Here is a 13,681-nt window from a genome sequence, read left to right as displayed (position 1 = left end):
CAGTCAATACATCCAAAACAATCCTCAACTTTTCCATACCTGATTCTATGGTAGATGACACCACCACCAATCGTCCATATAGACTATCACTTATGAATATGCAAGATTTCCCAATGCGTTTATAATGGCTCGCTGGAAAACAGACGGGGCCAAATGGCATTGTCAAATACTCATAGTGCCCATCAGGTGTAACAAAAGCAGTATATTCAACAGAATCGGGATGAATGGGTATCTGATGGTATCCACTAGTCATATCCAGACAAGTAAAATATTTTGCACCCGCAAGTCTAGCAATCTGATCGTTGATTAGTGGTAAGGGATATCTGTCAGAAACAGTATTGCTGTTCAGTCACGATAATCAACATAGAGTCGATCGGATCCGTTCTTCTTTTTAACCAAGAGTATATGGCTAGCATAGAGAGAACGATATGGACGCCGCTGCACGGTTTTGTTTGCATCAATTAATCTAATAGCCATTTCACCCGTATTAACCTTTGTGCCAGGGATTCCATTAATAAATGCAGCTTTCTTTAAGTAATTTAATTAAGTTTTCTTTGTCATTACCAATCATTTCATTATCAACATTAAGTAACAAGGCAGATGGCTCAGATACTTTACAGACGTTTACAGATTTAGACTTAACCAATTTGAATTTATCAGGTGTCAAGATGATTTCCTATCCAAGACTAAGGATTTCCCTACCAATTACAATATCATTTGTGAGATGCTTATCTGCTATGACGTGAAACAGTATTTCTTCAAGATTTCCATTAATAATACATTTAGATAGTTTTTGTAGCTGACTAGAAATGCCAGCGTCGCCAATACCTCGTATTATGATAATATTATTAATCAATATTATTAATATTATTAGCTCATGCTCCCGTGTATGTGAATGTGTGACACGCATACATGTGACACTTCTTCCTCGCGCTCCATTCAGCGACTGAGAAACAGAAAGCATTCAATGAGAATATCAGCGCAAGATGAACGAACGGTGAGCGTAAAAAAGAGAGTAAGATTTCGCTCTGGGACCTGCTGGGGCCAGTCGCAAGAAATTTTTGCGTCCATATTCGTTGTATGAAATGGGTTGTCTATATGCAGCAGTGGTCGGCACGGCCCTATACCGAGGGCATAGGAAATTTCTCTTCCCGAGCTCTGCCATACACACACAGTATAAATGTATAAAAAGTCATGCTCACAGCCTACTTTCTGCTATTCGTTACTAATACTGATGCGTTAAAATCATATCAATGTATTGGGGTGCCTACCACTGCACTATGGGGTTTTTGACCACTTTATGTGGCATTTAATCATTTTTTGAAAGTTCTCTGATTTAAAAAAAATTAATGCCTCATACTCAAAATGTTAATTCTTAACAGCATATGTTAGCATAACAGCTGCAAAGTCAGCTGTTGCATCCGAAAGTACGTGCGTTACGTTTGCAATTTTCACATAGTGATCTGTGAAATTAGATTATTTGTTTAAAACTCCATTTAAAAAGAAAAATAGTAATGGACACTGATTTCACAGGTTTGTACTACATGTTAAATTTATTAACTGTTTAAATTGTGTCTATACTAAAATTTTGTCATTTTAAAATGCACCTTAGCCTGAATTTTGGGAAACAAATTTCAACTTTGGGAAGAGTTTTGAAATAGAAGAAATAAAAAATTGTCAATGCGTCCAAGTGTATATTGTAGCGTTGTTAATACTGAGCAAAGGCTGTTAGTCTTATTACGCACTTTTCCCCACTATTGGTGCAATTTGAATTTTTCTTAGATAACCTCACTTTCTATAAAGACGATTTGGTCTGCTTGAAACAAGCTATATAAATCAGACAGGCGTCACCATTCAAGAAAGCACAACCGATTACATTCCTTCGCTGATGTGTTTAACAGAGCTATGGATGCATCAGATCCAATTATTTCGTCCTTAATTTATCGAGATGCATAAAAAACTAAAGAGTCTTTTACTTCCAATTGAGGTAATTGAGATGCTTTCGTACGAATACGAAAATAATGTTTGTCTCGAAGATGACGAATTTAACGATTCCAGCTTGTTTTTTTTAGATAATATTGATATATTATAGAAAATGAAATAAATGAATAATAAGATTAATACTACTGTATGAAGGAATTTTTCTTTTTGAACTTTTAGATGCATTTGTATGGAAGAACACTGAAATCCGGTATTTTAAACTGATAGTTCCCAGGGAAAGCGTTATCCGATTTGGTTCAAAATTGCTTTATCGTATTAGAATAGCAACAAATATCAGCTCCTTAAATTTCATTAATTTATCTTTACTTTTACCAAATCCTTCCTATGGGAGCTATAGGACGTGCCTAGGATCAAATAACAACGATTCGTGAAGTTTCTAGAGGTGCAGAAACATCGATGTTTTTAAATTTCTAAAAAACATCGATTGTTTTTTTTGACCATCGATGTTTTGAGAACCATCACTATTTCAAAAAATTCGAAGAAGAAAAGCACGCTTAAGGTTCGTATTTTGTAACATTTTACTTATTTTGTTAATAATAATGTTTAATTATTTACTTATACTTATAGAAAGTGATATTGGTGGTGTAGGCGCGACGCTGATTCAGTTTCAACAATTGATAAGTTCTTGAACCGTAAGTAAATTAAAAACTGCGCAGTACATGGCGAACTACAAGCAATGTAGTTGATTGCGTACATATGTCCCACGTGTGGCGGCCAATTCTCATCTGTTCATTTTTTATAATATAGGTACAACGAAGGAAAATATTGAAATATTGTCGCCTAAAAGAAAGCGAGAAACATCATGTGTGTGGCAGCACTTTAAGAAAACCGAGGACAAGACTAAGGCCACCTGCATTCACTGTGGGAAAACGTTAAAAACGGCAGGAAACACAACTAACTTAATGGACCACCTCAAACGTATACATTCAAACTATAGTGTTTTAGAAATAGATGGTCAGTCCCTAAGTCTAGATAGTTTCATGCAACGAAATATAGAGTATCCGCCAGAGTCCCAAAAGAAAAAAACAATGGACAAATATGTAATGCTCATGATAGCACGGGACGTTCAACCGTTTTCCATGGTTGAGGACGATGGATTCCGTAATTTAATGCAGCAAATGGACCCTAAATATAAAATGCCGAGCAGAACCTTTTTCAGAGAAGTAATGCTACCTAAGATATATAAAGATTTAAGAAAGGATCTGGAATGTGAGCTCGAAGGTGTCCAGTACGTTGCAATTACCACGGATGGATGGACTTCCCGTGCTAATGAAGCTTACATAACGGTTACGTGCCACTATGTAAACAAACAGTTTCAGCTAATTACAGCGGTCTTGTCCACGGCGAGTCTTTTGACGCCCACAAATCACTCAGCAATGAATATCGCTGACACGATTCGGCAAGTACTAAATGAGTGGAAACTTCTACATAAAGTTGTAACTATAGTTACAGATAACGACGCTACAATGAAGAAGGCATGCGAACATTTGCAAATTAAACATTTTCCATGTTTTGCGCAAACGATAAATTTGCTAGTTAAAGAAATTCTCAAATTGGAGATTATTCGGCCCATTCTTACCAAGTGCAAGACTGTTGTCGCATTTATGAAGCGAAGTTCGACTGCCATGGCGAAATTTAAGGACGCTCAAATGGTGACACCCCCCCTTGGATTAATTCAAGAGGTACCAACTAGGTGGAACAGTGCCTTCCAAATGATGGAACGAATTTTGCAGACTAATGAGGCACTCTCAATCGCATTGTTAGGAACTGCAAAGGCTCCGGCACCTTTCTCTGCCGAGGAAATTGGTGTCCTGGAGGAACTTTGTTCATTGCTTCGTCCGTTCGAGAAAGCCACAAAATTAATATCGGGCGGGAAGTACCCCACTATGTTCCTCGTAATTCCAATTGTCTGCGAAATGCAATCACAAGTGTTTTCTTATAAAGATAGCTTTAAAAGCCCAGAAGCCATTCTGGCATTCAACTTTTTAAGTGAACGCTATAATGATCGTTTTGGGCACTATGAAACGCGCACCGTTCCTAGGATGGCAACATTAATTGACCCCAGGTTTAAAAAACAGGGCTTCCAACGAACAAATAATGCCGATCAAGCATATCGAGCATTAGAAGACGAGCTTCACAATGTTTTTAAAAATTTGACTCAAGAACCATCCACATCAGCGTCGATAGCGCCTACACCACCCAATCCAACTTCGAGTTTTTTTACCAATCTTCAACTCAAAATAAGTTCAAGAAAAACGACTACGCGTTCTGACGCAATTATATTGCTCAGGCAACACGTAGAAAGCGGGAACGAGCCAGAAACTTGCGATCCCTTAAATTTTTGGATGGTAAATATAGAAATTGTGTATTATGATTATTTTAAAATAAATTATTCTAATTCTAGCTGTGTTCAAACAACATGCAGCCCTTCAAGGAGCTAAAAAAAAAATTCTTTTGTATTCCAGCCACGTCGTGTGAATCAGAGAGAGCCTTTAGCAAAGCAGGCCAAATAATTTCGGATCGCCGTACCCGGTTGAAGTCCGAAGTTGTTGACCAGCTAATGTTTATTAATAGGAATTACTATATCTTTAATAAGTGACTTATCCGATCTCTATGGACTGCATTTTTGTTTTTATTTTATTAATTTCTCTAAATATGTTACTTGAATAAATTTGTTATTTTTTTTTCGTTTAAATACAAATTTTATAAAGACTTTTTAATTATATTTTTTAATATAAAATTATTTTTGAAAACATCGATGTTTCATCGATGTTTTTTTAAAAACATCGAAAAACATCGATGTCTGCAAACATCGATGTTTCTGCACCTCTAGAATTTTCATGTCGATATAGTGCACTGATATGCAGTAGAGCTGGGAAAAAATCGATGTCAACATTGATTATATCGATTCTTATTTTTAGGCCGATGCATCGATTCGGTTTTCAGGGAATCGATGTATCGGAAGCCTAAGAAAAAAAATGCCATCACTGTGAATAAGAAAAGGAGGAAAACTATCAAATAAGGGTAAGTTAATTAAAAATACGATTTAAAATGATTCAATATATCTAAATAATAGTTTTTACGAATCTCTAGGATTGTTGTGTGTTGGTGGATCGGAAAATTGGAGTAATGGACAAGTTTTTAGGAGTCTCAGGTAAATATTCAAAATTCAATTTAAAGCACGTGCATGGCGATGCGAGTACTTGGAAATTCATTTACTTATTATGTATATATTTTATACATTATTATTCATTATACATTGATGCATTATTATATTGATACATTATTAATTTTTTAGAAATTGATAAGGAATCGGAGGTCCAGAAAGTTTCACCAGAACGGAATGAGCCCAAGCGCAAATGTGTAAAGTCCATTGTTTGGAATTATTTCAAACGATTAGAAAGTGGATCAGCCAAATGCCTCACCTGTGGGCATGTTTACAAATCCTGTGGAAACACTACAAACCTATTCAATCATTTGAAGCGGGCTCATCCGACTGTGCTCATCGTTCCAAAAGTCGGAGCAACGATTGCGGACTTTTTCGACACTAATGCATGGCTCATCCCGGAAATCTTCGCTGGACAAGGCTCTTATTTCGATGATCGCTACAGACCTACAGCCTTTCAGGATTGTGGAGGACGGAGGATTCCGCAATTTTGTCTACTGTCTCGACCCGCAATACACTTTACCCAGCAGGAGGACATTAAATGATGTCTTATTGTCAAACATGTATGATGATATGACCAAAAAACTTAAGGACATTCTTAGTAAGGTAAGGCACTGCGCTGTGACCACAGATGGATGGACATCAAGGGCCAATGACCATTATTTAACGGTCACGTGCTATTTTTTTATGGATGATTTTGAAATCAAAAGCGCAGTCTTGTCCACAAGCAAACTTCTTAACGATTTGGATCAAACGAGCGAAAACATTGCTATCTCCCTTCATAAAGTTTTCTCAGAGTGGGGTGTGGCCAGCAACATATCTGCCATTGTGACAGATAATGCATCCTCCATGATCAAGGCCTGCTCAATTTTAGGAAAACGTCACATGCCTTGCTTTGCCCATACCTTGAATCTTATCATGCAGGATACCTTACAGCTGGAAAAGATAAAGCCTATTATTGCCAAATGTAAGCGTATCGTAGCTTTTTTTAAGAGCAGCTCAAATGCTTACGCGAAATTAAAGTCTGTCCAGGAAAGTCATACCTCTTACGGTCTTACACAAGAAGTCCCGACTAGGTGGAATAGCTGCTACAAAATGGTGAGCAGGATTCTGAAAATAAAAGACTCCATTTTTCGTGTGTTATTGGACACAAAAAAAGATCCTCCACCGCTAACAGCAGAAGAAGTTTCTGTTCTATACGACCTTGAGCTATTGTTTGAGCCGTTTGATACTGCTACCAACAGGGTCTCAGGAAGCAGTTACATATGTGACAATATCGCTAATAATACCGTTATCGGCTGATCTCCACCATCGTCTTAGCAACATGATTCCATCTTTTAAGACTTTGGATGGTGTCGAAACGTGCAATTACATATTGCAAAAGATAAACACTCGGCTGTTTCCGTACGAAAGCAGGACTGTGTCCAAAATGGCAACCATATTAGATCCCCGTTTTAAAAAGGAGGGCTTTCGAAGCACCGTCTCTGCTGATTCCGCAATTGAAGCTCTGAAGAACGAAATTTCCAACCATCCAACAAATTTGAACCCATACTACGATTCACAAAACGATCCACCAACACACGAGTCCCAGGGAAAATCACCTATATTTTCATTTAAGAAAACCAAATTGGAAAATAAAGTGAAGACACCGAAATCTGATGCCATTTTTATACTCCGACAATATTTGGAGAAACCGCACGCAACTCCAGATATAAATCCGCTGGAATTTTGGAAGGTTTGCACATTTTTTATAATTTGAAGAAATTGTTATAAAATTTACTTTTTTGTCAGATTAACGCCACTGAAATGGAAAACCTGTGCCCAGCGCTACCTATGCATACCTGCGTGCTCAACTGAGTCCGAGCGCATATTCAGTGGGGCTGGATGCATAGTGAGTGATAGACGCGCCTCTCTCAAACCAAAAACGGTTGATAAGCTAATTTTTGCAAGCAAAAACCAATGGCTAACTGAAATTTAAATGCTTTCCTTATTTCGAAAACCATATTTTTATTTACATTTTTTCTAGTTCTAGTTCTTATTTTAATTTTTAGCTTTTTAAGTTCATAGTTTTGTTTACTTTTCATAATTTATAAGATTTGATCTCACTGAATTTTGAAAACCATTATTTTTATTTACTTTTCTATTTGTTCTTATTTTTGTTTTTTAGCTTTTTAAGTTCAGTTTATTTTTCATAATTTATAAGATCTCAATGAAATAAAAATGAAGACCTCAATGAAATAAAAATAAAAGTTTGTTTTTTTTCGATTTAATCGATGTTTTTTTTTTCTAAAAAATCGAAAAGAATCGAAGCAGCGAGAATCGATTTTTCCCCAGCTCTAATATGCAGCATGTTTAGTGCTTTAATCGTTGGTATTTTCATTAAATTATTAACTCATTAAATTATGTCCGTCAAAATAGCGTCGCTCAGTTAGCGTCGAAGTGGAATGGTGGAATTGAAACACATCAACGAACTTTTTGTTTTTTAATTATTTCCGTATTTAGCCACTAAATTTAATCAAATAAAGCAGGGGTGGGCAAGCCCATGGCTCCTCAGGCTTTCAAGGCTCCCCCCGTTATTTGTAATTTTTGGCGCCAGCAAATCGGGCCAGACGAAGATTTACAAAAACAATGCTACACAAATTCCGATGCAGGTAGCGGGCCCGACCCCGCGGTCCCGAGTTTGCAACAACAATTATTAAGGGTCCGTTTGCGCACAACCCAACGACAACCATCGCGAGGGTGGTGGTTGTTGTAATTTGTTGTTTGGCCGAGCTGCGGCTCCGACCGTTAGATTTCGTGCCCACCACTGAAATAAAGACTAGAATTGTTAAGAATTGAATAAACTATAGTTTTTTCTTACTTTGAGCGGGTTCTCTTTAAAAAGCTTAAAAATGGGTTTGAAAAATTGCCCCTTCACTGTATTGAGCATTATCTCAGAAATAAGAGGATGCGCCAATAAGCACGATACACCAGCTTATAGCCCATTAATATAAGAATATGCCCTGAAAATTTTATTAAAATCGCTCCCTACGTTTAGGAGGAAGCAAAAATCATACAAAATCATACACGGCGGTAGCCTTGTTGGGCAACGTGCAACACGTGAATTTAATAATGGCCAGTATTGGCGAATCAGGGTCCAAAATTTTCGGGACTTGATTGCTCAAAATCTGTGGGAGCGATTTTGATGGGACCATTCGAATGGGATAAAAATTAGCTTTCTCGTGGCAAACCATAATGGCGCATCCTCTTTAAAAAAGCTAAGGTGGCCATTTCAATTCCATAATGGCGGCTGAAGTGTTAGGCAGCGCAGAAATATGTGATGCTGTTAATGGCCAGTATTGGTGAATCAGGATCTGAAATTTTCGGGACTTGATTTCTTTAAATCTGTGGGAGCGATTTAAATAAAAGTAGTCTTATAATTTTCTGTATAAAGTAAGCTTTTTAACGGTATACCGTGCAATTTGGGGCATCCTATGTGAAGGATTCATAAGCCTAATAGAAGCCATATAGTATTTTTAAGCTCATTCAATGAACTTTTTGTGGATTGGTTCCGGTTCACTAGTTGGCGCTCCTCTTGTCAGTCAAATTATATGGGTAACTGTAATTCGATTTTCTCAAAATCTGTGTGAGCGATTTGTATGATTTTTGCTCTATACATGCTTGCAAAGGTCCTAAATCGATTCCACTACTGTGCATATGGGCGCATCCTCTGCGGGCGCCACAATTTAAAAAACTATTTTTTGGATAATTTTTGTATGGGCTGTTAGCCGGGTTAGTCCACTTTTATTCGATGCGCTCCAAAATGTAGGGAGCGATTTTAATAAAATTTTCTTATTCGCTTATGCGCTTATTGGCGCATCCTCTTGTTTCTGATATAATGCTCGAAACAGTACGGGGGCAATTTTTCAAACCCGTTTTTAAGCTACTTAAAGAGTGTGAAACCCGCTCAAGGTAAGAAAAAACTATAGTTTATTTATACGCTTACTGAGCGACGCTCACTTAACGGATATAGTAAAATTTGAATATCCAAAATGTAAATAACATGTATCCAAATTGAGATTTGTTTAAACGATAATTATTGTGTAAAATTTCTAGTTTTCTAGTTTCTAGTAAAAATTTATTTTTAAATATAGGTTATAAATTATAATTTTTTAATTTTAATTTAATTTTTATTTTATATTTATAAATAATTATTTGCAGAAAAATGGAATATCAACATTCGACATTAGGCAGTAGACCTGATTTCAATCTGTTTCAAAATCTTTTGAATATTTTAAAAGTTAAAGTATATATATAAATAACCAAAAAATAAGAGAGTTTATTTTGGCAGTGTCTGTTATAGAGAGATTATCAAGGAATCTATCGAACACTTGATCCAAACACACTATAGGACCAAAACTATTTTATTTCTGAATACGTTAAATACTAAGATATGAAGAAATAATTTTCAAAAAAATTTTGTTGTTACCTTGGAATGGTTGAAAAATATTTTTTTTGTTCGCCCACATTTTTATATCCGTTTTATAATTTTGTCCACGCAGTGGAGGAGACATCTCCGACCCTTCAAAGAATATATATTCTTGATCAGGATCCCCTCCAGAGTTGATATGAGAATGTCCGTCTGCCTGTCTGTTTCTACGCGAACTATTCTCTCAGTTTTAAATTTATCGACTTACAACTTTTCACACACCCTTCTTTCCTTTGCACGCAGTATGTAAGTCGGAACGACTGGGATCGGCCGACTATATCCAATGGATGCCATATAACTGATTGATCGAAAATGGTATAACTTTAATGTTTTTAGAGTTAGAGAGTTCAAATTTTACATGAGGGCTTTGCAAAAAATTACGACATGCCAAATTTCATAGGGATCGGCCGACTATATTCTATAGCTGCCATATAACTGAATGGTCGGAAATGACCCAAATTTCGTGTTTTTGAAGATAGAAAGCTGAAACTTAGTACAGATTATATTTTTAGTTAGTTGATTCAACATACCAAATTTCATCGATTGGCCGACTATATTTTAAAGCTGCCTATAACCACTAACCATACAGCATATAGACAACCCATTTCATACAACGAAAATGGACGCGAAAATTTCTTGCGACAGGCCCCAGCAGGCCCCAGAGCGGATTTCTTACGCTCTCTTACGCTCATCGTTCGTTCATCTTACGCTCATTCTCGCATTAAATGTTTTCTGTTTCTCAGTCTCTAAACGGAGCGCGATGAAGAAGGTTGGCCTGCGCTTCGGTTGATCTTTGTATGTATGCGTGTCACACATTCACATACACGGGTGTATGTGTGCGTGCGATTTCGTTTCTACAAGAGGTATCAGAAAACCAATGTAAATATATAAATATATGTATATATCACAATAACCCAAATTAATAACAAGTGCCTGGAAAATTGTAAGCAAATAAGGTAAACAATTCCATCAGCTGTTTTAGCTGATCGTTAGAGTAGGCATGCACAAGCCTCTTGCAGAACAACAAAAACTTAAAAGCAATCGGCATTTTAAGTGACTCCGACTGAAATATACTCTGACACTTTCTCAGTATATTGATTTTTAATGATTCGTAAAAATATATATACAGAAAACATTTTACTACTAACACTTAATCTTATTCCTAAATAAATTAAAAACCTATGCTGAAATAATAAAAAATATAATATAAAAAATAATATAATTTCTTTTGTCATTTCATCAAATAACGAATACCCGAATTTGGTTAGGGTAGCAAGCCTGAAAAGTAAGAAAAATCAAAATTTTGTGCGCTGGCTTCGAAACGAAATCGCACGCACACATACACCCGTGTATGTGAATGTGTGACACGCATACATACAAAGATCAACCGAAGCGCAGGCCAACCTTCTTCATCGCGCTCCGTTTAGAGACTGAGAAACAGAAAACATTTAATGCGAGAATGAGCGTAAGATGAACGAACGATGAGCGTAAGAGAGCGTAAGAAATCCGCTCTGGGGCCTGCTGGGGCCTGTCGCAAGAAATTTTCGCGTCCATTTTCGTTGTATGAAATGGGTTGTCTATATGCTGTATGGTTAGTGCTATAACTCAACGATCGGAAATGGCATTTGGTTTTTACTAAAAACTTTTTAGTAAACATACCAACTTTTGTATTTTTAAATATAGAAGCTTGGGGCTTTTTTATGTATTGTAATAAATTGGTTATAATATTATATTATATCGGCCAACTACATCCGATTTTTGCGATGTATTATATATCCGGTTTTAACTGCAACTTTTAACGGCCATAAAGTAAACGCTAGCTGAAAATATATCCATTAAGGCACCTCCTTCACAATTTATAAATAAATGAAAAATTAAAACAGTTATATTTAATTGCAAATTAAACGTTGAACTGGGTCCCTTTTTCATCCTATTATTGTGTTCTTAGAGAGTAAGTAAACGATATTGAGTCAAAAACATCGATACTTCGATATTGAGATTGCTGGTGAATACATTGTATCAATGTTTAGTTTTTTTCCGGGTCGTCAGTGTATTGACAAGGCTCTAGTAGATGTAGACACTCTTGTTACATTTTGTCAGAATTTATAATTTAATCTCACAATTTTAAATGGATACCTTGGAGGAAGGCCTGAAAAAAGTAACATTAGACTCATCTTCCAATTGTTTTAGTCATGGAAAAGTTGGTAAGGTGATACAAAACTTGACCAGGAATCCATATATGAATTGTAAAAAAGAGGCGCCATCCATTCCACCGAAACCGCTAAAGAATCGAAATGAATTACCCCAGGTACATACATATGTAGATACTTTCTACAATAAATCTAATTGTACAGCCTTGCAGAAGGTATTCGAATTTTTAAAGGTTCAACGCTGTAGAGAAGACATCAAATTTTAATGAATTTTTATGTGACCAGGAAGTCAATATAAACATTTCCTTATTTAACAAGTTGCCAAACTGGAAATTTTTTTTTTATTTTCAAGCAGAATAAATATGTACATATGCACTTAGGCAAAAAATCTGTCACGACATCCTTTAACTACATACATACATACCCAAGTGCATTAAAATGAACAATTGAAAATTTCATAACTTGTATTTCATGCAGGGTTAAAATACGTATAATATTTACAAATATACATATGTACATACATAGATGTCCGTAATGCAGTGGGGGCCAAACTCTCATTTTACATACATACATACATAGATCGCGTGCATAGGGTGGAAATTCTCCAGGGCTGCCGGCACACAGTGTGAGCATTTCCAAATTTTGTTTAGAAGCTCTCTCTTATTTGCTCTCACTTTGACTCATTTGACCCGAAACTTAAAAATCAAAATTTCTCCACTGAAAAAAATTTTTTCTGAAAATGGGACGAAACACGTTTTTTCCGTAGAACATATAGATAAAGAAGCGTAGTTTTTCATTTGTTTAACAATTTTGGAAGTGCGTTTTGGAAGTCGGTTTTGGCTTGCTCGAGCAAAATCAATAAAGCTGCGAATTGGAATGGAATATTTTAATGCAATAACTTTACTTTTAAAATAGAGGCATGTAGCTTTCTTTCGAGTCTATTCCCAATTAAATATCTCCATTAGTTTTTTTTATACCCTTGCAGAGGGTATTATAATTTTGGTCAAAAGTGTGCAACGCAGTGAAGGAGACATCTCCGACCCTATAAAGTATATATATTCTTGATCAGGATCACCTCCTGAGTTGATATAAGCATGTCCGTCTGTCCGTCTGTCTGTTTCTACGCAAACTAGTCTCTCAGTTTTAAAGCTATCGACTTGAAACTTTGCACACACCCTTCTTTCCTTTGCACGCAGTATATAAGTCGGAACGGCCCGGATCGGCCGACTATATCATATAGCTGCCATATAACTGATTGATCGGAAATGGTATAACTTTGGTGTTTTTAGAGTTAGAGAGTTCAAATTTGACATGAGAGCTATTTTTGGCAACAAATTACGACATGCCAAATTTCGTAAGGATCGGCCGACTATATCCTATAGCTGCCATATAACTGAACGATCGGAAATGACCCAACTTTCGTGTTTTTGAAGATAGAAAGCTGGAACTTGGTACAGATTATATATTTGGTCAGTTGATCCGACCTACCAAATTTCATTAGGATCGGCCGACTATATCCTATAGCTGCCATATAACTGAACGATCGGAAATGGTATTTGGTAGAAATATCAACTTTCGTATTTTTGAAGATAGAAGTTTGGGACTTTTTTTAGATTTTGTATTGTAATAAATTGGATTATATATTCCTATTCCCATAAGGATCGGCCAACTATATCCGATGTTTGCGATATATATCCGGTTTTAACTGCAAGGGTATATAAACTTCGGCTCCGCCCGAAGTTAGCATTCCTTTCTTGTTTTAACTAAATTAAGTACGGGTCGCAAACGTACGATTTTTCCACATATAAAACTTTTTTTTTTTTTTGTTTACCTCTTTGTTTTTATAAATAAATTTATATTTTCTTAAAAAATCATGTTTCACAACATTTTTTTTTT

General features: G+C 36.1%; 2 protein-coding genes and 1 long non-coding RNA gene across 9 annotated transcripts in view; all 3 read left to right on the top strand.

The window, feature by feature from the left end:
- Positions 1–2,455: 2,455 nt before the first annotated feature.
- LOC108125470 (uncharacterized) lies at positions 2,456–4,614 on the top strand. Its single transcript, XR_011443504.1, has 4 exons — positions 2,456–2,500; positions 2,569–2,633; positions 2,749–4,349; positions 4,406–4,614. It is a non-coding gene; the product is annotated as an uncharacterized lncRNA (long non-coding RNA).
- A 320-nt stretch (positions 4,615–4,934) lies between these two features.
- Positions 4,935–7,366, top strand: LOC108131119 (uncharacterized). The gene is made up of 4 exons (XM_017249851.3): positions 4,935–5,025; positions 5,095–5,155; positions 5,300–6,902; positions 6,959–7,366. The coding sequence occupies exons 2-3, from the start codon at positions 5,131–5,133 to the stop codon at positions 5,710–5,712; spliced, it is 438 nt and encodes a 145-aa protein (XP_017105340.2). The 5' UTR covers positions 4,935–5,025; positions 5,095–5,130; the 3' UTR covers positions 5,713–6,902; positions 6,959–7,366.
- A 4,294-nt stretch (positions 7,367–11,660) lies between these two features.
- Zyx (lipoma-preferred partner zyxin) overlaps positions 11,661–13,681 on the top strand; it is a 59,739-nt gene continuing 57,718 nt past the window's right edge. For 3 of the 7 annotated variants that reach the window (XR_006246420.2, XM_070282554.1, XM_043213449.2), the window contains exon 1: positions 11,664–11,943. Coding sequence is in view for 4 of the 7 variants with exons in the window: in XM_070282554.1 (XP_070138655.1) it covers positions 11,764–11,943 (180 nt within the window). In the remaining 3 variants the exon portion in view is untranslated. Of the gene's footprint in view, positions 11,944–13,681 lie in introns of all 7 variants that reach the window. The other 4 variants (XM_070282555.1, XM_070282556.1, XM_070282557.1 and 1 more) reach the window with 3 other exon arrangements.

This window comes from Drosophila bipectinata, chromosome 4 (genome assembly GCF_030179905.1).
Source record: "Drosophila bipectinata strain 14024-0381.07 chromosome 4, DbipHiC1v2, whole genome shotgun sequence".
Lineage (NCBI taxonomy): Eukaryota > Metazoa > Arthropoda > Insecta > Diptera > Drosophilidae > Drosophila > Drosophila bipectinata.
The sequence above is the reverse complement of the archived record's forward strand: the minus strand, read 5'-3'. Positions and strand labels throughout refer to the sequence as shown.